Source organism: Perca fluviatilis, chromosome 8 (assembly GCF_010015445.1).
Source record: "Perca fluviatilis chromosome 8, GENO_Pfluv_1.0, whole genome shotgun sequence".
Lineage (NCBI taxonomy): Eukaryota > Metazoa > Chordata > Actinopteri > Perciformes > Percidae > Perca > Perca fluviatilis.
The window spans coordinates 573,145-598,370 of NC_053119.1; the positions used below are offsets into that span (position 1 = coordinate 573,145).

Sequence of the window (25,226 nt, forward strand, 5' to 3'; positions counted from 1 at the left end):
TGGGCTCCAAAACAACATGAAGTCAAACAATATTAAAACATTTCATGACACCTCAGAAACTCCAACAAGTAGAAAACTAAACTACACTTTATCTTTATAACAGAGCTAACGTACAGAGCTAATATATATATATATATATATATATATATATATATATATATATATATATATATATACATATAAAGATAAGAGATGTAAGTTGAGATTTAACTTTCCTTTGATAAAAGTTTGTTACTCGGGAGATTATTCAGGAAGAAATCATGACGTAACTGCAAATCTATTTAACGATCACAAAACACATTTCCATTTGAAAAAAAGACGCCAAAAAACGTCCATATAGGTGGGCGTGTCCCTGGTTTAGTGTCACAGGTGATACCCAATCAGCATAGAGTGTCTCTAAACTGACAATATATTATGAATGATAGAGCCTGCGCCCGTGTACTACGGCTCAGTCCTCGCCGTAGCGGCCGCAGGTTCAGTTCCGTCCTGCAGCGCTTTGCAACTTCCGTCGTGGAATCTGGATGCAGCGTTCTTTGTTGCATTTGTTTTCGGGGATTGTGTGCTTTTCTTTTTGCATCGTTTTTTATTTGCATTGTGTTGTGTGTATTTGATTGTGTTGTGTCTATGTGCGTGTGTTGTGTGTATTTGGTTGTGTTGTGTCTATGTGCGTGTGTTGTGTGAAGTTGCAGGGCGTGGCCCCTGTCGGCCACCGTATTTATTGCTTATAAACACTTGTGACGTTTAGCAGTTAAAAACACTCCGAGAGAGGAGCGCTTCATTTCTCTCTCTGGAGATCTTACACTAACATGTTTAACCCGTTCTTTTAATACATCCATTGTTTAAAGTGTTTCTTTTATTTCATAATGACTTCATATGTAACTGAATATGAGCTGGCAGGAGATAGATCAAGGATTTGTTGTGGCACAGCTGCAGCCTTGACTGCCAGCTGTAGTCACGAGGACCCACGAGATCTCGCGAGTTCACGTAGAATAGAACCACCAACCCACCAGCAGTTAGTTTCCATCCGAAGGAGGAGAGGGGGGACAGCTCTGTGCTGTGTGTTCAAGGTGTAGTTCAGGGAAATATGATCCGCCGTGAGAACGCTGGATTTTATTTTGAAAATTAACCGGATGTTTTATTTTGCTTCTGTGCTCCACTTCCTGTCCACTTAGTATCTGCCGTGTGCTGAATTGCTGCGGAGCTCTCTGGCGTCGGTGGAAATTGGGGGTAAGGAGGGGTCCGTACTGTGTCGAAAACAGCTATCAGCAGCAATGAAGACATCGAAGGCAGACCTCGTAAGTTCGCTCCAGTTATTCCATGTTTTATGCAGCAAGATAGATATAAATAAATACTGGTCATACAACGTTAGGCTGGAAACAGAAATGACGTAACGTTTAATTTAACGTTACTAGTATTTCCATTTGGTGATATGGGAGAACCGGGACGGCTGAAACCCTTTTCAGATAAACGTCATTTTAAAAGAAAACGTCACAGACGTGAGGGTTCTCCATACTGTAGGCCTACATGATGATGTCACGCCTTGTCATAGATCTGTCCTGTGTGAGCTCACAGAAAAGTGCTATTTCATTCATACCGACTCATCCCTATACTTTATATATATATGTATATATAATATAATATATGCCATTTCAAAAGGCAAAATATTATAGCCTACTTATACACCACTACAATTATTAGAGAGCTTTAGTTGCTAGTTACCTTTTCGGTTTTAGATAATTAATACAAAACATACATTTACTGTAGGGTGACCAGATTAAAACCAGACGGGACACTGCGCGTGACCGTAGCGCTCATGCACGCACACGCTTTTTAACGTGACCATGTGCCAGCCCAGGTCAGACATAGACACACACAGATTAGACACAAGTTTGCCAACAGCACACGTAGGCCTACTGCTCCCAACATAATGGGGTATCTCGGTTAATATTCATGAGTGTTCTTGGTATGTGGCCGACATATCTAAGAAATAATATAAAAAGACTTTGAGTGAGTTTCGTGGGGGACCAACTTTATTTTTCTAAATTAAAGCATTCTTTTGGAAAATGCAGCCACTGACCTTGTGAAAAGGTATTTTTCATTGCATGGCACTAAACGAATTATTTGGAACTGCTGCCACAGGCTTGAACTAAAGTTATGGTAACACTTTACGGTAAGGGTGCATGAATTAATTCATAATTTATGCATTACTTCCTTACTTTATATCTTATGAATCATCAGGAATTGACGTGAGTTCCTAGCCTCTCATTCATGACCTCATGCATGAACAACACATCAGCCAAAGCATTAGATAAGGTGGCGACATCATTAGGCACAAGTTGTGTTCAAATCAGAATTTTTGCAGTGATGACCAAATGTTTTTGCAGAAAAATAAATAATCACGATCATGCTTAATAATTCATAATGATGTTCCCACATACCTAATGCTCTAGTTGTGTTGTTCATGTATGAGGTCACAAATGACAGACTATGAACACGTCAGTTCCTGATGATTCATGGGATATTAAGGAATGCAGTAACACATGAATCATTGATTACATAATGCATAATAATACATAGGCCTACACCAATTAATTAATTCATGATAATTCATGTACCCTTACCATAAAGTGTTACCAGTGTTATTCTAACCAACAACACACACACACACACACACACACACACACACACACACACACACACACACACACACACACACACACACATACACACACACACACACACACAAATGTAATCTCATTTGATAGAGCAGATAGCTTCCCTATAGAGTTTGCTAATGTGTCGTCATCATGACGTATTCCCGGGGTGAACGCAAAGCATTTTGGGAGTCCGCGGCACAAACATAAGGCGCCAGTTTGCATGGAGGGAAAAACGCAGTGTTCAAGATGCCGTCTACCTGCTGTCTTATAAACTGCAATAGTCGTTCTCACGATAGAAGGGGCATAAAGCTTAAGAACGGAATATCCTTTTCCAGCGTTGAAAAATAATAGTACAAGCCATGTTTCAGAGGTGACAAAAAGGCGACGACTGGCATGGATAGCAGCAGTAAGGAGGCCCAAGATTACCTTCGATAACACTCCACCACACATGATGGTGTGTTCAAAGCATTTTCACTAAGGTAAGTTACAATTACTCTCTGTAAATGTTATGTTGTGGGCATATAACCAGCGTGTTTTGTTTGACTTAACCAGACCATTAGATTTGACGTTAGGCCAATGTTAACTGTTAACTAGCATGAAATGGCTAGAAAATGAGCTTAAGTTACCAGTGTACTAAAGCGTAGTTTTAAATGTTGTACATCTAGGCTACATAGCAGTTTATTTGGTGACTGTGTTTGCAGGCAAACCTGCCTATGAAATGTTGGAGTGTGATCCTGACTGGGCCCCTTCTCTGTACCTCGGCCATACTGAGGTCAAAGCTACGAACGCAGACCGGTTCAAGCTGTTTAGGAGAAGAGCGATGAGGTCATAACAACAGCAACCCCCATCGCTAGGCACTGACCACACTGGTCCTCAGGCTGAGTTGGATAATGCAGCACCTTTATACCCAGGTAAATAATAAAAGAATACAATATATGTTGGCCCCTGTGTATAGCTAATCTGGATTCCTTAGGAATAGAGGTTGTGATATGACACAAAATGTCTTTTTATTGTTACTGTCAGACAACACTACACCTGCAACTGAGATGGAAGGTCCCGGGAATCCACCCCCATCGCCGGGCGCCGGCTGAGACTGAGTTGAATGAAGAAGCACATTTGTTCCCAGGTAAATATTAGTAACAGACGCAAGTAGACTCAATATATGTTATGTCCAATGGTGTTTCTTTATCTAGACAAAGGATTGAACCTACACTGCCGTTCAAAAGTTTAGGGTCAGTGAGAATTTTATTTTTATTTTTTGGAGGGAAGAAATCAATACTTTTATGTATCAAGGAATAATTAAATTGATCTAAAGTGACAGTAAAGACATTTATAATGCTACAAAAGATTCTATTTCAAACAAATGCTGTTCTTTTGAACTTCCTATTCATCAAAGAATCCTGAAAAAAAAACTGTACAACTGACAGACCGACAACTGTTTTCAACATTGATAATAATAATAAATGTTTCTTGAGCATCAAATCCTCATATTATAGTGATTTGTGAAGGATCATGTGACACTGAAGACTGGAGTAATGATGCTGAAAATTCAGCTTTGATCACAGGAATAAATTACTTTACTATATATTCACATAGAAAACATTTACACTGGAATAATATTTAATACTATAACTGATTTTTGTTGTATTTTTAATAAAATAAGCGCAGCCATGGTTAGCAGAAGAGACTTCTTTTAAAAGCATTTAAAATCATGCCGACCCCAAACTTTTGAACGGTAGTGTAAGTGTAAGTACCTTTCACACAGACACAAAGGCCAGTCATTCTAGGAGGTCATTAGGCATGCTAATGTAACAGTCTTGAAATACTCGGAGCAGCTATCAGTAACAAAAGTATGGTGTGAAAGTCACATCCCTGGGCCCAGTTCTTCAAAAGTGTAATTTGGATCAAAGTGATCCAGATTGATAAATCCCATGTCTTGATGTGTGGAATCAAGGATTACTTTTGAACTGGTCCCTGATCACGGATACAAAAACATGGAATTTTCAAATCGGGATCTTTTTTATCCAGATTACACTGTTTTGAAAACAGTGGGCCCTGGGCATCATGCAAGTACAAAGATTTACAGTTTATTCTTCTTATTGTTATTACAGTCAGACTACTCTGCACCTGTGGCTGAGATGGAAGGACAAGACACTCGGCCCCTACCACCAGCCCCAGACAATGCAGGGAGAGAGGAAGATATGGAAACTGAAACATCAGGGGATGATGGTGCCCCAATGGGGAATGCAGATGAACAGCAGAAGTGCACCATGTGTAGCCTCAGACTCAAAGAAATAATCCGCTTGCAGGAGGAGAATCGAAACTGAAGGGAGAGCTCTCCAAAAAGGCCTTGGACAATGATTCAAAGGTGAAGTACTACACTGGCCTTCCATCTTTCAGTCTATTGATGGGTGTGCTGATGCAAATCATTCCCAGTCTACCAAAATCAAAATCAAAAGAAAGAAAACTCTCCCATTTTCAAATGCTCCTCCTGACCCTTATGCGCTTAAGACTTGATCTGCCTGTCGAACATGTTGCACACCTCTTTGACATTAGCCGACAAACCGCATCCAATCTGTTCATTGAGACCATGAATGTACTGCATGCACACCTCAGGCCTTTGGTGTACTGGCCAAAGCGACATTGTATACAGGCGAGCATCGTGTTACTGTTATTATTGATTGCTTTTCGTTGAAAGGGCACAAAATCTACGTGCAAAGGCACAGACATATTCAAACTACAAAAGCAGGCACACAATGAAATATCTCATTGGCATAACACCACAAGGTACTATCTCTTTCATTTCCAAAGGGTGGGGGGGGCGTGCCAGTGATAAGCAGATCACCGAGAACTGTGGCTTTCTTCAGAAGCTCTCGCCTGGAGACCTAGTGTTAGCGGACCGTGGATTTGATATTAAAGAAAGTGTTGCCCTTGTGGATGCTACACTGAAAATACCTGTCTTCACCAGGGGCCACAGCCAACTTAACACAAAAGATGTGGAAGAGACCAGGAAGTTAGCTCATGTCAGGATCCACGTGGAGCGAGTGATAGCGTGTATGCGCTCTAAGTTTAACATATTAAATGACACAATACGTGTGGGATTTGTGGTGCCTTGTGAGGGGAGGATAAGACTTTGCTGGTTGTGTGTGGTTGTGTGCTGTGCTTTCATGCTCACATCTAATATGTAAATGTTTTTTTGTAAATATGTTTTTTTTGTTTTCCAAAAGATTTTGTAATGCCACTTCTCACATGTAATGATTTTTAGCCATCTCTGTAAATAAAATACACAAAGACTGAATGAAATTCTGCCTCCTTTATCTGTATTAAGGAAGAATTGTGCAAAAGCAGTGTTCTTTGGTTGCAAACACAATTACATAACTTAAATAAACTTAAATAGTAGTAACAACCAACTTAATTTAAGTTTCTTTACATATTTAACATGTAAATACATTTAGATAAAGATAACGAAACATATGAGGTAGGTTGTGGGTGATAAGTCACAGACATGTGCAAGCATTGCATTGCCATGACTCTTCTCTGGCGAGTCCCACGCAACCTAAATGGAACCACTGTATAGGACAGTTCTGATTATCGCAAGCAACCATGTCATCAAGCTCTTCAGGCTGTCTGCAAAAGCACCCCAACACAGCCTTTTCACATGCCCTTCTTTTGGGCTGGGGGGGGGGGGGTTACCTGGCTGCAGTGTGGCCAATGGTGTTTTGATTGTGTTTTTTCGTGCTTGTTTTTTTTTTTGTCTGCGTGCATGTATATATTTAAGAAAAATTTGTTATTTACATATAAAATATTTATCCATCCATCCATCTTCGTCCGCTTATCCGGTGTCGGGTTGCGGGGGGAGCAGCTCCAGCATATATAAACAACATATATAAAAATATTTATATATAATATAAATTATATATAAAACTATATAGCTACAGTATATACATGCAAATATTTCTTAAATATATACTAGTATGTATGTGTTTTTAAATATATAAAATAATTATACACAGTACAGACACATTTATTATGTAAATATAAACTTTTATTTTGGATGTGATTAATCACGATTATAATTGTTACAGCCCTACAAAACAGTACTAGCAAGACACATTGAGCTATTTGATGCATGCAGCCAATCAGGGATACAATGTGGTTGGAAGTGGGCTGGGGATGGATGGGCTGACCTGCATATTACACTGATATGTCCACAACACCAGTAAACTCACTCCCTTCATACATACAACACACTGCCCCCAGCCCCCACATGTAAACCATTCATCACCTTTACATCATTCATCCCTCCCCTCTATCTTAATGCAGCCCTTAGCCACCACTGACCCTTCCTGCCCTCCCCATGCTAACTATCTTTAATTTAACAGTCTTTTAAATATCTTTTATTTAACAGGCTCATGCACCAGTAGCTCCAACAGTGTTTTACTAGAAAGTGCATTTAGTAAGAGCAGTAAACGAGTCAAAGTTTTCAAAATTTACCATTTAACTTATGCATGATGTGTTTGTCTTAGTAAGTTACGTTGGTTTGTTGAATTCTGACTGCATGCAGATAGATGAGAGAGAGCGAGGAGTGTGGTGCTTAAAACATTAGCATACCTTTGAACGGACGACAGTTTTCTTCCCCACTTTTACAATCTCCAGGTCCTGGACCCATCCATCTGTAAAAAAGGCCTGGGCCTGCTGCAGCGACTTGAAGTTACTGAAAACTTGGTGTGTGAATGCACTAACACTTAATATCATGTAGTTGTATATATATGGGTGCTGGAAGTTGGGCAACAGGTTGACGTCCCTTGACCGGTCGCTATGCTCGTAAGGATCCAGTCCTTTGATTCCCTTTATTTTCTCGTCATATCTCGTCTTTTCATTATGATTTAGTTTTAGGCGGTATGGTCCGACAATGTTTTCTTTAGCCCGCTGCATTTTGTAGGATTATATTCTGTTTTTCACGCTAAGTTTTCATTATTTTCATGCCAGAACACTAGCCTGCTATGGCAGCCCATGTAAACTGGCCAAACATACCCATAATTCTTTGCGTTCTGATGACGTTGCCGCCCACTTGGTCACATGTCTTAGCGATCTCTATTGGAAACATTCATTCCGTATACAGTATTTGTTAGAGGAGTGAATTTGCTCAAGAATCAATGTGTTGGCTGAAAGCCTACTGGGAAATTGAGCACAGATGTCAGCAAAATTGGCCTGTGTGACGAGTAGAGTCTTTAAGGTGGGAATGGTCATACGGTTCCTCTCGTCAGTCCGTGTGTTGTTCATGAGCGAAAAGATCCACTCAACGGGAGCATTTGTGCCCGGTAGACACGTGGCGAACTGACAAAGGAGACCTACATTTTTTTTACGCAATCTCCCAGATAAGAAGAGGCATTGCGACAATCTTTACAGATATACATTGTAACGCTGGCTGCACAGATTATGCAGATGCAGACCGCTACGATTGACTGACACACACACACGTTGTTAAAATCATACACTGAACGCTTTATTAGTCTTTCTACATGGGTTTAATGATTATATAATAAGACCACGTCGGCTATGTAATCGCTGACAACTGGGACAATTTCATAGTGGTTGGTGTAAACCAGGACATTTTAGCATCCAGGCAGGCTTTTGTCGGGACTCGGGACACGCAACTCAGAATCGGGACTGTCCCGGTCAAACCGGGACGTCTGGTCACCCTAATTTACTGGTCAAATATGACATGTTGTACTTCTAGTGTTTACTTTCCTACTGTGTAACTTTGGCAATACTTTAGTTTTGGTCAGACTGCTCAGCGGGCCTGTCATCAACTGCTTCAGACCAGATCAGCAACTCAAGTTCTGCAACTCCCATTCACCGACAGTTACACTCAGTCCATACACAGTGGGAGGACCCTGCCCGACAAGATCATGATTACTACAAGGCAGCCAGCAGAAAAGATGTGCAGGATAAGATGACTCAGTGTGATGACATTGCCTACTTTCTGCGTCAAAGTAACGCGAATGCTTTTCTCTACACTGGTCGAGATCTAGAAACATTTGACATTCTTGTATCAACACTGGAAGGACATGCCAGTAATTAATTTACAATGCCTGTTCGAGATCAAGTTCTCATGACACTTATGAAATTAAAAACAAACCGTGTAATAGGTGATCTAAGCAGACAGTTTCATGTATCACTGAGCATGGCTAGCAGGATAATCTCATATTGGATCGGCAAACTGGAGGAAGTTTTGCGAACACTAATTCCATGGCTTCCAAGAGAAACTATTCGGGCAACCATGCCTGCAGCCTCCAAGAAGAATTTCCCCAGTACAACATGTATTATAGACTGCAGTGAGAGCCTTTTACAGAAACCGAAAAACCTTGATTCCAGAGGAGAAACACACAGTCATTATTATTCACATAACACTGTGAAATACCTGGTAGCTGTTGCCCCATGTGGACTAATTATGTTCATTTCTGCAGCATATGGAGGGCGATGCAGTGACAAATTTATCACTATGGACTCAGGCATATTGGACTACTTAATGCCTCGAGATGAGGTCATGGCAGATAGAGGCTTTACCATAAAAGACTTGCTGTTTGGGAGAAAAGTGAAGTTGGTAATGCCTTCTTTCACAAAAAAGTGTGGACAGCTAACTGAGGAACAGGTGACGAGCACTAGACGAATCGCACGTGAGAATTCATTTTGAAAGAGCAATTCGGCGTTTGAAAGTTGTTCCCATCACTATGGCTCCTAAAATTGACAAGATTCTAAGAGTGTGTGCTGCTGTTGTTAATCTGAGGGAGGATCTTATTCTAGCTATCGATTATTTTAGTAATCGAGTATTCTACCGATTATTCCATCGTTTTAATCGAGTAATCTCATAAGAAATACTTTTGTTGTATTGAAGAGCTAGTTTGGTTTAATTTTCGGGGAAAAAAACAACATTTTTATTGCCTACATTGCTTATAATATCTCTCAAAAACTAAACATTAAGTGCATTTAAGTGCCATATTACATTGTTTTTAAAGAAAACATTTTCTGAAATGCAATAACAACCTCAAACTAAGGCATACATGAAACATACATAAACATGACCTTAAGTTGTGCAACTTAACTTTCACTGTTATTAAACAATAGGTATGGTCGTTTTAAGACATTTTAATGCAGAAATGTTACATATTGTACCTTTAAACACCGACGTAACGCCAAAACATTACAATTATCTTTTGTAATCATTAACATTACTCGTTCATCTCCAACTGGAAATGTCTGCCTGCCTCTCAATGTTAAGAATTATTTCCATGAAGCTGTTTTTAGCTTTGGCTAAATGATATCTCATGTTTTACAACACTCTCCAGCAAAATGCTTCTTCATACGACAGCCTTTAGCCAGGTTTCAAACGGAGACCCTGGAAGACTGAATAACTCAGATAATGATACCATGTCATTGTTGCCAAAAGTCTTTCTTTGTGTGCATTTAAAAAAAAGAGACAGGTGTCTTTGATAACCGTCCAGCATGTCGAGAGTCACTGTTGACTAGGGAACTACCACTGACCAAATTGCCTCTAAAGTATCGAGTTTCCAGAAAAATGCCTCGTCATTCAATACTCAACATCAATCAGCATGCAGCATGCTTCTACCAAGATCTAATAATGTCTGATTGGCTGACTAACGTTACACATCGTAGAGACTCTGAGTTACACCAAGAGGTGCTCAGTGTGTGTGTAATAACACTGTACATAATGTGTAATGTTGTAATTTCTTTTTGTTAAAATGGATTTTATAAAATTGGTATAGAAAAAAGGCTCTTTCAGGTACTGACCCCTATTGGTTTTCGGCATCTGTATCACATTTTTTAACGATACCCAGCCCTATTTCAGATCAAATAAAAGCTGCCGTGTAACTGAAATATAGTTTAGTAGTGGGGAAGTGTGTGTTAGTGTGAGCTGGTCTGCAGCCTTCTGGCTCCATCTATTCAATTCAATTTCAATTCAATTTTATTTATAGTATCAAATCATAACAAAAGTTATCTCGAGACACTTTACAGATAGAGTAGGTCTAGACCACACTCTGTAATTTCCAAAACCCCAACAATTACAGTAATTCCATCAAGAGCAAGCATTAGCAGTGGCTATCGCGACAGTGGCGAGGAAAAACTCCCTTTTAGGAAGAAACCTCGGCAGACCCAGACTCTTGGTAGGCGGTGTCTGACGGGCCGGTTGGGGGTGTGATGAACAGTGGCGATAATAGTCACATTAAAGGTCACAGTGATGTCGAAGGTTATCGTGGAAGTTCATGTCATAGCAGGGCACATCGTGTCATACTGAGTAGTGCTGTCCCCTATACCGGATCCAGACTACTCTGTGCATAGGAACATCACAGCAGGGCGGACTCATAGTAGAACTACAGAAGAACTACTGAGAAATGATGTGTTTTCCTCTCCAGATGATGAGCTGATGAGTTCAGCAGCATGGATCAGTGTGAGGATAGAGGAACCACTCTGAGTGGGGAACAGGACAGACAGACCAAAGCTCAGAGGTGAGACGACAACCCCTAACCCTAACGTTTTACAGTTTGTAACCCAAATGTAACCCAAAGCTGAGAAGTGAGAGGACAATCCCTAACTGTTCAGCACTCAGATCACTACACCAGCATTATTCACACTCAAACCTCTGTCTGTGTTGAAGCCAAGAGCAGCAGCACAGACATGGACCTGAGTCTGAAGCTGAACCCAGCTGTGTGTCCATTAAGAGGGATCGGTCCACGAAGCCACCGCTGCGTTTTAAAGCTTCATCAACAGCAGAGTAAGTCAGCATCAGTTACTTTATGACATCAGCTGTGTTACAAAACATTTAAAAGAACAAACTCTTCCTAAAAGAGCAGCACATGTTATTGCACACTAAAACTGTTCAACATCTCACAGGACAGAAAGGTGAGATTAAATCTCATGATGAAGTCTTGGCTCATTTTAAAGGACAGAAAGATGACATTAGTCCTGAAGTCTTTACAATGTTCCTGTTCTCCCAGAACTACAACCAATGAGAGAGCAGGATGAGCAGAACTCATTCAGTGAAGAGCTTCAGACTTTTTATTCTGGTTAATAGCTTCTAGTTTCTCCACCAGCTTCTGTTTTTGAAGATTAAAAAGTTAATGTCCTTCTCTGATGGTCTTCCTGTCTAACAGGACCATCCTGGGAATGGACTCTGATGAATCTGAACCTGAACCTGAACCCAGCTGTGTGTCAATGAAGAGTGACCAGTCTAAAGGTCACTTCATTGATTTTAAAGAACAACATCCCTCTGCTGCAAAGAGGTAAGCTGTTACAGTAATAATCCAATCAAATCCACTTTATTTCTATAGCACATTTTACAAACACAAAGTTTCCAAAGTGCTGCACAGAAGACTCAGAACATACAAAACAATTAATATAAAATTATTTAAAAATAAACATCAGGTTTAAAAATATAGAAAATATAGAAAGAATAAACACCACAGTGGACCACATAACTCACACAGAATTAAAAGCCAAAGAATAAAAGTTTGTCTTTAGACATGCCTTAAAACACTCAACTGTAGGGGCAGTTCAAACATGGAGGGGCAGGGCATTCCAGAGTTTAGGTCCAACCACAGAAAAGGCCCTGTCCCCCCGAGTCTTAAGTCTTGACTTGGGGACCACAAGCTGGAGCTGGCCCCTCTATAACATTACTGATTCATGTTTCTCTCTTAGTTATCCAGATACATTTTAATAAATCTGTATGTTTATTTTCAGCATCGTTCTTCTTCACATGCATTCATATTCTCATATCTGAAAGCTGTCCAGTAAAACCAGTCTTCAATTTAGCTTTGCCAGACCTTCTTCCACAGCACTGTGGAGGAGGGTCTGGCTAGTCCACACAGCATTCCTGGATGGGAGAAAAATGTGCTCTGGTTTATTGGCATTTCTTTAAACCAATCACAGTCGTCTTGGGTGGAGCTAAGCTACGGACAGAGCCACGGTTCCTCTGCTAAATAGTCGTGCAACAGAAAACTCAGATTGGCCAGATAGTCTAGCTAGCTGTCTGGATTTACCCTGCAGAGATCTGAGGAGCAGTTAACCATAGTCCTCATAAATCGAGTTAAATCGGCCATCTGACACCAGGCAGATACACAGCAGACAACCTGCAGGTGGAGGCGCTGGAGACAGGCTTGGACATACGCGCCACGGGCCGCTGTGGACTTGTGTAAGTCCCGCAAACGGTTTCAGGAAAGTGGCTGCATGTGTCCGACAATGCACAAAAACATCATCACCAGTACAAGCCTACAGCTGTCCGCAGATATGAAGTGTGGAAGGTGTGTCAGAGCCTCCCGGACAGGGGAACTGAGACTCTGTTTCCTGTGCTTTCTTTTGGAAGGCTGGCTGCCAAAAATCACACCTTACTAGCTAATTAACTAGCCTGAGTTAAACATTAGCTATCCGTAAACAGAAGGTAGTGACTGGTGGCTGGTGTGTGCGCCAGCGTTTATGCATTTGTGTGTTGGCTTGCCACCACATTGGCGACAGGCGAGTGTTCATTTCGGACCTTGCACAGCACTGTGAAACAGTAGCCATTTAATTTACTTTGTAAATGTAAGAGAACTTGATTGGAGAAGAATTTTCAACATGCTCGAGTCATCTCCACAATGGAGTTTGTTTTTCAACAGTATTTTGTTACAAAGAAAACAGAATAGTTTTGTCAAATGTATCAACAATACATTGCTTCACTGGCTGCAATGCAGTTTATATACTGGTGTTAATGGCCAATATCCACCTGGATTTTAGTCCTTGGTTTGGTCCAATATCTACCTGTGTTTTAGACCTTGGTTTGGTCCAATATCTACCTGTGTTTTAGTCTTGGATTTGTCCAATATCTACCTGTGTTTAGTCCTGGTTTGGTCAAATATCTACCTGTGTTTTAGTCCTTGGTTTGGTCCATTATCTACCTGTGTTTAGTCCTGGTTTGGTCCAATATCTACCTGTGTTTAGTCCTTGGTTTGGTCCAATATCTACCTGTGTTTTAGTCCTTGGTTTGGTCCAATATCTACCGGTGTTTTAGTCCTTGTTTGGTCCAATATCTACCTGTATTTTGTTTTGTTTTGTTTTGTTTTTTTTTTTTTTTTTTTTTTTTTTTTTTTTTTTTTTGTTTGTTTTTTTTTTTTTTTTTTTTTTGTTTTTTTTTTTTTTTTTTTTTTTTTTTTTTTTTTTTTTTTTTTTTTTTTTTTTTTTTTTTTTTTTTGTTTTTTTTTTTTTTTTTTTTTTTGTTTTTTTTTTTTTTTTTTTTTTTTTTTTTTTTTTTTTTTGTGTTTTTTTTTTTTGTTTGTTTTTTTTTTTTTTGTTTTTTTGTTTTTGTTTTGTTTTTTTTTTTTTTTTTTTTTTTTTTGTTTTTTTATTTTTTTTTTTTTTTGTGTTTTGTTGTGTTTTTATTAATTTTTTTTTGTGTTTGGGTTGGGGGTAAAAAATGTTTTTTTTTTTTTTTTTTTGGAAAAATATATGTGTTTTTTTTTGGGTTTTGTTATATTTACTAGGGATGGGCATTCTATTAAATTTTCTTTGTCGATCGTCGGGAGAATTAACGATCGACCATCGATTAATATTTTTTATATTTTTATTTATATTAAAATTCATTATTTATTTAACTTTTTATAAATTAAAAATGCAATGAAAATACCAAAATACAGCGTGTTTTTCCTCAATGAGATCTTAATTACAAGAAGAATAACTTGTGGCAGTTAAACTGGAGGTTATAGATAAAGATATAGATTATAGATATATATTTAGGTTATAGGTTATGGATATAGATTATAGCTATAGGTTATAGATATAGATTATAGATATAGGTTATAGATATAGATTATAGATATATGTGGTGCGGCGCTCTGAAGCAGCAGAACCTGCAGCGGCGAGCCGGCGTTCTTAAACAAAATGTAACTCAAAACTATCCAAGGCAAGGGACAAAGCCTAATAAAAAATAACCAGTAGGCTAACTCAGATACAGCTTCTGCACCAGTCTACTGATGTTTGTTGACAAAGATAAGCATGTAGACATGATCTGGGGTGAGATGCGACCGCTACCTGGTGACCGTCAGTCCAGCTGCCGAAAACAGCCACGTTCCCGGGATGCACAGGTCGCCTACCTCTGCGCTAACTTGGCCAGCCCGGGGAACCTTATTCCGTTCTTCGTGGTGAGTTTCTACCAGTCTGGTGATGGTACGTCGTGACGGAATGTGATATGCTGGTTCCAATATCCATGTCAATGAACTTGCAGGTCCCTTTGGTAATTTTCTCTGCTCGTTGTGCATCGCAGCTCATCCGTGCTAACGCCGAGTTTATGCTAGGTTGAGACTGAGAACAGGATGCACCGCGGCCGCGACCGACATTAACAGGCTCTGATACACTTTGTGTAGTGGTAGGCTACATCATGTGAGTCATGTCCGTGTTGTACTTTTACACGGCATCTCAGTGTTTGCAGTGAACTAAGTCGTTTTAAAAAAGAAAATCTAAATGGTCCCACGCCACACTTGGCCGTGTCCTCTTCATGATTACTTTTGAAATCAAAACGTTAACTGGCAGCCAGGTAACTGAGTATGGACTCAAATATTGCCCCCGAGTGGTAAAATGTTTAATTGCTGCCACACTGAAATTAATTTAATTGCTTCAAGACTCACACTACTCAACGCAACCAGTATTAGTTTAATTAACGACAAATTAACTTCATCGACGAAATTCTTAATAATCTATTATCGATTGTCGATTAATCATGCCCACCCCTAATATCTACCTGTGTTTTAATCCTTGGTTTTGTCCAATATCTGCCTGTGTTTTGTCCTTGGTTTTTTCCAATATCTACCTGTGTTTTAGTCCTTGGTTTTGTCCAATATCTACCTGTGTTTAGTACTTGTTTGGTCCAATATCTACCTTTGTTTTAGGTTACTATAATAAAATATGTACTTGTTGGTCTTACTCTCTGTGTTTCAGGATCTGTCAGAGACCAGCCTCTGCTGAACCTGAACCCAGCTGTGTGTCCATGAAGAGTGACTGGTCTAAAGGTCACTTCATTGATTTTAAAGGACAACAACCCTCTGCTTCAAAGAGGTAAGCTGCTGATTACATAATAACATTACTGATTCATGTTTCACTGTTATCCAGAGAAGTTTTTTAAACCTCTATGTTCATTTTCTTTATTATTTATTTCCAGTATTATTGGACCTGCTTTGCTCCAATGAAACTCATTTCAGCAGCTTGTATCCATGATCATTTGCTCTTAGTCACTCCCCAAAAGCTTATGACTACAGATGAGGGTTGGAACATAGATCGACTGGTGAATCAAAAAAAATTTCTGGCTCAGCTTTCTCTGAACCACAACAGTCTGGTACATCACTGCTGATGCCGCACAAAACCGCCTTGATAATTGTTGCATATCACAAACAGAAGTGAGTGACTTCCTCTTGTTTTTCAGGGATAACTCCAACTCAGGGGTCCTCAGTTGGAGGGTTATGAGTATCCAAGTAATTTGTGTGAGCTGTGAGTTGCTGTTTCCAGTTTTATATGGGTGTGGACAGACATGATGTGAGCTAATTCTTCCTGATTCCTCCAAAGATTCGACCAGGAGAGCTCAGAGGTTCCCAGTGGTCAGTCTGCCCAGCAGCATGAAACACACCTTGACTCCATATTTATGGTCTGTAATGTACAACAACTACTTTTACATCTATTCTGTTCAGTATCATCTCCATGCTGCACTTTTCAGACCAGTGGATTGTTAGGCTGTCCGACAAAGTATCTGATGTTTGCTTCCATGATTTCAGTTTGATTCATATAATCTTCTGTTCCAGCTACTGGAGGAGAACATCGTCACTTTTGTGAAAAACGAGCTGAAGAAGATCCAGAAGATTCTGAGGGAGGATGAGGAGGTGTTGGAAGGTGAGGACCAAGAGCAGAGGAGCAGCAGAGAGGCATTTCTGAAGATCACACTGCACTTCCTGAGGAGAATGAAGCAGGACGAACTGGCTGACTTTCTGCAGTGCGGTAAGAGGACTTCTCTAAAGGTTTAACTTGCTGAAAAATATGTTCCTGTTTTCTTGATAAATCACTTACTGATCTTTTTCTTCTGTATTATTCAGGAAGTCTTGCTGGAGTTCATAAAAGTAAACTCAAATCTAAACTAAATAAGAAGTTCCAGTGTGTGTTTGAGGGGATTGCTAAAGCAGGAAACCCAACCCTTCTGAATCAGATGTTCACAGAGATCTACATCACAAAGGGAGGGACTGCAGAGGTCAATAATGAACATGAGGTCAGACAGATTGAAACAGCATCCAGGAAACCAGACAGACCAGAAACAACAATCAGACAAGAAGACATCTTGAAAACCCCACCTGGAAGAGAGGAACCAATCAGAACAGTGCTGACAAAGGGAGTGGCTGGCATCGGGAAAACAGTCTTAACACAGAAGTTCACTCTGGACTGGGCTGAAAACAAAGCCAACCAGGACATCCAGTTCACATTTCCATTCACCTTCAGAGAGCTGAATGTGCTGAAAGAGAGAAAGTACAGTTTGGTGGAACTTGTTGATTACTTCTTTAGTGAAACCAAAGAAGCAGGAATCTGCAGGTTTGAAGAGTCCCCGGTCGTGTTCATCTTTGACGGTCTGGATGAGTGTCGACTTCCTCTGGATTTCCTCAACACTGAGATCCTGACTGATGTTACAGAGTCCACCTCAGTGGGTGTGCTGCTGACAAACCTCATCAGGGGGAATCTGCTTCCCTCTGCTCGCCTCTGGATAACCACACGACCTGCAGCAGCCAATCAGATCCCTCCTGGGTGTGTTGACATGGTGACAGAGGTCAGAGGGTTCACTGACCCACAGAAGGAGGAGTACTTCAGGAAGAGATTCACAGATAAGAAGCAAGCCAGCAGAATCATTTCCCACATCAAGAAATCACGAAGCCTCCACATCATGTGCCACATCCCAGTCTTCTGCTGGATCACTGCTACAGTTCTGGAGGACGTGTTGAAGACCAGAGAGGGAGGAGAGCTGCCCAAGACCCTGACTGAGATGTACATCCACTTCCTGGTGGTTCAGTCCAAAGTGAAGAACATCAAGTATGATGGAGGAGCTGGGTCAGATCCACACTGGACTCCAGACACCACGAAGATGATTGAGTCCCTGGGAAAACTGGCATTTGAGCAGCTGCAGAAAGGCAACCTTATCTTCTATGAATCAGACCTGACAGAGTGTGGCATCGATATCACAGCCGCTTCAGTGTACTCAGGAGTGTTCACACAGATCTTTATAGAGGAGAGAGGACTGTACCAGGACAAGGTGTTCAGCTTCGTCCATCTGAGTGTTCAGGAGTTTCTGGCTGCTCTTCATGTCCATCTGACATTCACCAACTCTGGAGTCAACCTGCTGTCAGAAAAAAAAACAACAGAGGAATCTGCAGAGACACACTTCTACCAGAGTGCTGTGGACAAGGCCTTACAGAGTCCAAATGGACACCTGGACTTGTTCCTCCGCTTCCTCCTGGGTCTTTCACTGCAGACCAATCAGAATCTCCTACGAGGCCTGCTGACACAGACAGGAAGTAGCTCACAGACCAATCAGGAAACAGTTGAGTACATCAAGAAGAAGATCAGTGAGGTTCTGTCTGCAGAGAGAAGCATCAATCTGTTCCACTGTCTGAATGAACTGCATGATCGTTCTCTAGTGGAGCAGATCCAACGGTCCCTCAGTTCAGGACGTCTCTCCACAGATAAACTGTCTCCTGCTGACTGGTCAGCTCTGGTCTTCATCTTACTGTCATCAGAAGAAGATCTGGATGTGTTTGACCTGAAGAAATACTCTGCTTCAGAGGAGGCTCTTCTGAGGCTGCTGCCAGTGGTCAAAGCCTCTAACAAAGCTCTGTAAGTGTGATTTATTCATCAGTAAATACTCTGCTATCTTTCAACAGGAGTTAATAATAAGTAACTTGTTTCCTTCCTATTGTCTCCAGACTGAGTGGCTGTAATCTGTCAGAGAGAAGCTGTGAAGCTCTGTCCTCAGTTCTCAGCTCCCAGTCCTCTAGTCTGAGAGAGCTAGACCTGAGTAACAACAACCTGCAGGATTCAGGAGTGAAGCTGATCTCTGTTGGACTGAAGAGTCCACACTGTACACTGGAGACTCTCAGGTCAGGATTCATCAATATGTTCATCTGATGACCATTTAAACACTAATTAGCTTTAGTTTATAAACAGTTAACATGTAACTTTGTGACTGCTGATAATTTTAACCTCTGCAGTAGTTTCTAGACTAAGAATCACTTTCCATAAGTAGGCTATTTTTCATTATTTCGCATTATATTTTTAATTAAATACTGGACCAAAAAATTCCAGTATTTAAAATGTACCAGAAAAGAACGACATGGCTCCACGTGTTCACAGAGGCTTCCTGTGTGTTATGTGTATTTGCAGTCTGTCAGGCTGTCTGATCTCAGAGGAAGGCTGTTCTTCTCTGGTCTCAGCTCTGAGCTCCAACCCCTCCCATCTGAGTGAGCTTGACCTGAGCTACAATAATCCAGGAGACTCAGGAGTGAAGCTCCTGTCTGCTGGACTGGAGGATCCACTATGGAGACTGGACACTCTCAGGTATGAAGAGGCTGCAGTCTGAGAAAGTACAGAAGTTTTAAAGGCCCTGAACTCCCACACGTGTTCTCAGTGAATCTGGCTGATTAGACCTCTTCCCAGGACTGTGTAAGTGTGTTTACACTGATTGATTGACATCTTCCTGAGCCTTTTGTTAGCTCTGTTGCACATGAAAGTGCGGGACAGATCTTATTGGTAGAAAGGATTTGTGACCTAAAAATTCCCATCTAAGCTCCGGCCCAACTTTAACCTGAGCAGAGGTCTAATCAGCCAGAATAACTGAAAACACCTGTGTGGGTGTTAGATTTCTTTCCAGTAGCAGTTGCACAACAACCACCAGGTGGCACATATGAGCAAACCAGACCATCTTTGTCAACAACAATCCTGTCACGGATATTATCTTCCTTGTTTGTGCTGAAGTCACAATGTTCAGACAGTTCGTACAGAGCCCTGATGAAAGTCTTTGTTTTTTCCAGCTTCTGCATTTGCTGGTGGAACAGTACGCGTTCAGTAATGTCATTATATCATCACTTCGTGGCACAAAATACTCATTGAATGTTGGCTATTTCCGTGGTCCTCCTTGGCAACTAATCTTTAGATATTCTCCGACTCGTTTCTCATGGCGTATATCAGGCTACACACTTGGACGGCGGCGGCGCCATCTTCCTTGTCTTCTGCAGTTTCTTCACTTCCTGTGGAGTCGACGAGTGGAAATATGGACAGCCCCACTCTGCTATTGCAACCTATTTTGTAAATCCTAAAATCCTTTCAACAGGATTCTTTTGCAAGCTACTATCTACCACTATCAAGTGCAGCCAACACTTAATCCCCCCGCCTACCGTCGCCACAGTAACGCCTTTAAGAGGCAATAAGGTCATCAAATAGAACTGCAACGTTTTCTGTGTCAAAGCTGGTGACAGATCTCTTTGAGTTTTGTCATTTATAAATGAATATAAATTTAAAATGAGTCAAATAACCCTACATGTGATTAGAACAAAGCTGTGTGTGATAGAGTGATGTAATGTCCATGTTTCAATGCTGCTCTGACCCTCCTCCTCCTTTCAGGGTGGAGCCTGCTGGAGTCAGATGGTTGACACTGGGTCTGAGGAAGTGTAAGTGTGTTTTTAATTTCATCAATCAATCAATCAAACTTTATTTGTATAGCACTTTTTGCAGGAAAGTCGTGCAACACAAAGTGCATCACATCATAATCACCCCCTCCACACACACAGACACACAGACACAGACACATATATAATGTAAAAGGCAATTAAAGCATGAGGTGAGGAAACATTATGAACCAGGGGTCGCTGGAGCGCGTCAAATGGAGTAGACTGGTATTCCACAAGGTCCAAAATTATTCATATTTTTTTATGAAGTCCTACCCTAAATTTATTTCAAGCTGCTATTTACTCCTAAATTGGCCCTACTAAACAACCAGGTAAAGGAAAATCATCCACGACAGAACCCAAAGTTGCTGGGAGCTGGGCGCATGCTAAAAGTGATGCTTAAATGCAAAGTGAATTCAGAGATATTATAAAAGAAGTTGTGTGTATCCAGGTAAGTCGATTGAGAACAAATTCTCATTTGCAACAACGACCTGTCACATTCACCCAGTACCACCACAGTCTGATCTGACCACATTCATACCTGGAAGCTGCCCAGTACCACCACGGTCTGATCTGATCACATTCATACCTGGAAGCTGCCCAGTACAACCACAGTCTGATCTGATCACATTCATACTGGAAGCTGCCCAGTACAACCACAGTCTGATCTGATCACATTCATACCTGGAAGCTGCCCAGTACCACCACGGTCTGATCACATTCATACCTGGAAGCTGCCCGGTACCACCACAGTCTGATCTGATCACATTCATACCTGGAAGCTGCCCAGTACCACCACAGTCTGATCTGCTGGCCACTGAGCAGCTCCACTGGAGTGGCTGGGTTAAGAGCCTTGCTCAAGGGCACCTCAGTGGTGGTTTCACTTTCCCCACTCAGATTTTATCCTGTCGGTCTGGGGTTTGAACCGACGACCTCCCGGTCCCAAGCTTGCTTCTTTAAAGTGCCCATATTATGATCATTTTCAGGTTCATAACTGTATTTTAAGGTTGTACCAGAATAGGTTTACATGGTTTAATTTTCAAAAAACACCATATTTTTGTTGTACTGCACAGCTCTCTCTCACTGCTGCAGATCCTCTTTTCACCTGGTTTCTGTTTTAGCTACAGAGTGAGACCTCTTTTCATCTTCTTCTTCTGTACTATCTTCGATTGCACTCCCACATGCGCAGTAGCTCAGATGTAGATCATGTCAGCTAGCTAACTCTAGAGACAGTAAAAGAAAGCCTGTTTCTCCAACTTCGGTCAGTTACAAGGCAGGATTAGCTGGGAGACTTCTTCTAAACCAGGGCGCACATGTAAGTAGTTCTTTTGTAGATTAAGGTGAACTTGTGTGTGTTGTAGCAATGCTTTGCTATTGAGAACGACGTAGCACGACGACGTAACGAGCTAACGGTTGTGGTTAGCCAGCTCGTTTCGGATTGTGACTTCACAATCCGGGCCGATTTTGAACAGCTCACCAGGAGACTGAAGGCAGGACACATTCAGAAACCGTATCTCACTCAGAACAGCACGGATGTATTTTTTTTCAAAGTTTGTATGTGTGTGGAAGCACCAGAGACACAAAAGAACACCCCAAATCCCAGAAAAAGTGTTTTTTTCATAATATGGGCACTTTAACCTTTAGGCCACCACTTCCCCATTGATGTGGAAGAGGGTATATATACTGTTGCTGCTCCCATGGACACACTGAAAGATAATCACGGTCAGCTCGCCAATGTCAACACCAAACTTTAGGCTAAGCTAGACATCATGACTTCTCTCGCCGTAATAACCTACACATTTTGGGCGTAGATGGGCTGGAGGCAGTTCCACACAGTTTATCTCAGAATTTGTACACAGCTTATTTCTAAAATCAGTTCTCAAGCACATTCATTCATCAAACTGTGACATCACTCATTCAACCTTTGATGTCATCATCAAAGTGCTGATATGTTAATAACTGCAGCTGTGTTGTGTCTCGTTCTCTCCGTCAGATTCCTGTGAACTCACAATTGACACAAACACAGCACACAGAAAACTCAAACTGTCTGACAACAACAGGACGTTGACACGGGTAGAGGAGGAGGATCAGCCTTATCCTGATCATTCAGAGAGGTTTGACTGCTGGCCTCAGCTGCTGTGTAGAGATGGTCTGACTGGTCGCTGTTACTGGGAGGTTGAGAGGAGAGGAGGAGTTGATATATCAGTGACTTACAGAGGAATCAGCAGGAGAGGAAACAGTAGAGACTGTGTGTTTGGGATGAATGATCAGTCCTGGAGTCTTGAGTGCTCTGAACGTCGCTACTCTGTCAGTCACAATAACAGAGAAACAATCCTCCCTCTCTCCTCTTCTGTCTCTAGTAGGTTAGCAGTGTATGTGGACTGTCCTGCTGGCTCTCTGTCCTTCTACACAGTCTCCTCTGACTCACTGATCCACCTCTACACCTTCAACACCACATTCACTCAACCTCTGTATCCTGGGTTTGGGATCTTTTCTTCTGGTGGCTCAATGTGTCTGTGTCCTGTCGCTAAGGTTTAGGGTTCAGGTCCAGGTCTTCTGGTTCCTCTGTGTCTCTGTGTCCTGTCGTTAAGGTTTAGGGTTCAGCAATCTTTCAGGTTATTGTAAAACAAAATAATGATCTATTTACAAAATAATTCAGAATGATTAAACAGATCCCTCGTTTATATTGTAAACTTCTTTTAAGTCAAGTCCTTTATATGTGGAAGCTGTGATCATGAAATTGTGGAAAAGCCATTGACTTTTCATGTTTTGTTTTCTCTTTGGTCTCTTTTCACAATAAAAGCATGAAGTTACTGTGAGTGTGTTTGTATTCTCTCTCAGGTCAGCACTACTGGAATTTTATACAGTGTATACACTGGCCATTTTTTTACAGTGAATTTCCTGCAGTTTTTGTGCATTTTTAGCTTTATTTCCGAAATCACTATAGTGTGGTTCAACGAATTTCTAGGATAATTGCCACACATCTGGCGCCTTATGTACATGACCTTCCACTCTGTGTGTTGCCGTTATTCAGGAAATAACAAACTTCGAGCTAGCAAGCTACAAATTGAAAATTGTCTTGACTTTCATCCAGCAAATGGGTGTTTGTAGCCGGTTGGTGTTTTAATCCAAACCACAATCTTTTTTCTAATCTTAACTGGTCTAAACTTCGCTGCATGACACTCACTTTTTGTCGGGCCAAAATCAACTGTAACAGCCTCTGAAAGGACGTCACCTCACAGTGATCTGTACCCAGCTCACTGTCACCTTTTCTCGACTGAATTTAACCGTAAAGACCGCTAAAGTTAACTGCCCGGAGGTAGCAGTAATTTCATAGGATATCATACGAATTGTTGTGCAAAAGTTTTCGTACCATATGATTTGCAGCCGTTCAGAGATTGCGTTGGTATATTTGTCTCTACACCCAGTCTGTGAAGTAAAAGAGGTAGAAAAAATTAGGGGTGACCCCGAATAGTCGAAGATTCGATGCATCGATATACAGAGCCTGATTCGACCACCAATCTCACAGTCGAATCTTCGCGGGTGTTATTATGAAACGAGGATCATACCATTTTGGCAATATGGGGGTGCTCAATGTCTAATTTCACACAGAACTACTGGTTTTGTACGGTTATATTAAGTTATATACAGCCTTTAATTATGATAATGCTGTAAAAAAAAAAAAAAAAAAACGTGAAAAGAATATTCAAGAAATATTTTTTGCGTGTGTATGTGTAAATCCAACCACCCTTGTGACAGATTTAAGTTTCACTTTCCCTGCGCCGTGACAGACGAGGAGCATCTTGGCGGCAGGGATTAACGTTATTTAACAATGTCTGGAAAAAGAAAATCTAAAGTGTGGATGCACTTTGAAATGGTAAAAGATGATCCAAAAAAAGTAAAATACAAGTTGTGCCAACAGCTCATGTCCTACCACTCGTCAACAACAAACATGGCTTTCCACTTAAAACGGGTACGTTTATTACCAATAAAGACGGTTCACTCTTTCATATATAATGGCGCTTTTAATTTACGAATAGCAATATCATATGTTGGGACTTAAAATATGTTAGTCTTTTTTCTAGATCCACCCACAGTATCAGACTGACGACGGCAGTTCATCTAGTAGTAGTAGTAGTAGTAGTAGTAGTCGTAGTAGTAGTAGTAGTAGTAGTAGTAGTAGTAGTAGTAGTAGTAGTAGGCTACCGGAGCAGCGCCAAAACTAACTAAAAGAAAGCTAGATTTCAGACCGCCATTGTCCGAGAAAAGGAAAAGAGAAATCACGGACAAAATTGCAGAGTTTATTGCGCTCGACATGAGGCCAGTTAATGTTGTGGACGGTGAAGGTTTGAAAGAATTAATGCGCACACTTGAGCCAGGATACACAGTTCCCAAAAGAGAGACGGTTATGCATGCGGTGGATGCGAAATACGCGTCCATACACGCAGAGGTTTACATGTTAATAAACACTCACACACACACATAGATGATTCAACTGTCAGTCGACTATAGAAAGATTCGACAATTCTGATTCGAATGTGTAAATCCTTAGTCGGGGACACCCCTAGAAAATATTCACATTTAACAAGCTGCATTCACAGAAGCATAATGTTTTTTCATAAAAAAATACTCAAAATTACTAATCAATTGTTGAAATAGTTGGAGATTAATTTAATAGTTGACAACTAATCAATTAATCTTTGCAGCTCGGTACTCAATACCTCTGTTGATACCACAGCACCAAGAAGAGTGCTTGAGTTTTGTTTCCTGTACTTGTTACTGTCCTAATGCTTTTATTGTGAAGAACTTTGCATCTTTTGTTTTGAAGTTTTTTAAACAT

At 40.9% G+C, this 25,226-nt stretch overlaps 1 protein-coding gene across 1 annotated transcript; it reads left to right on the forward strand.

Moving 5' to 3' along the window:
* The first annotated feature begins 1,148 nt into the window (after window positions 1-1,148).
* Window positions 1,149-24,078, forward strand: LOC120564475 (NLR family CARD domain-containing protein 3-like). The gene is made up of 12 exons (XM_039809496.1): window positions 1,149-1,295; window positions 11,093-11,185; window positions 11,335-11,451; window positions 11,831-11,959; window positions 15,639-15,755; window positions 16,260-16,338; window positions 16,493-16,685; window positions 16,781-18,560; window positions 18,650-18,823; window positions 19,107-19,280; window positions 20,343-20,389; window positions 22,380-24,078. Exons 2-12 carry the CDS (start codon window positions 11,118-11,120, stop codon window positions 22,922-22,924), a joined length of 3,423 nt encoding a protein of 1,140 aa, XP_039665430.1. The 5' UTR covers window positions 1,149-1,295; window positions 11,093-11,117; the 3' UTR covers window positions 22,925-24,078.
* The last annotated feature ends 1,148 nt before the right edge of the window (window positions 24,079-25,226 follow it).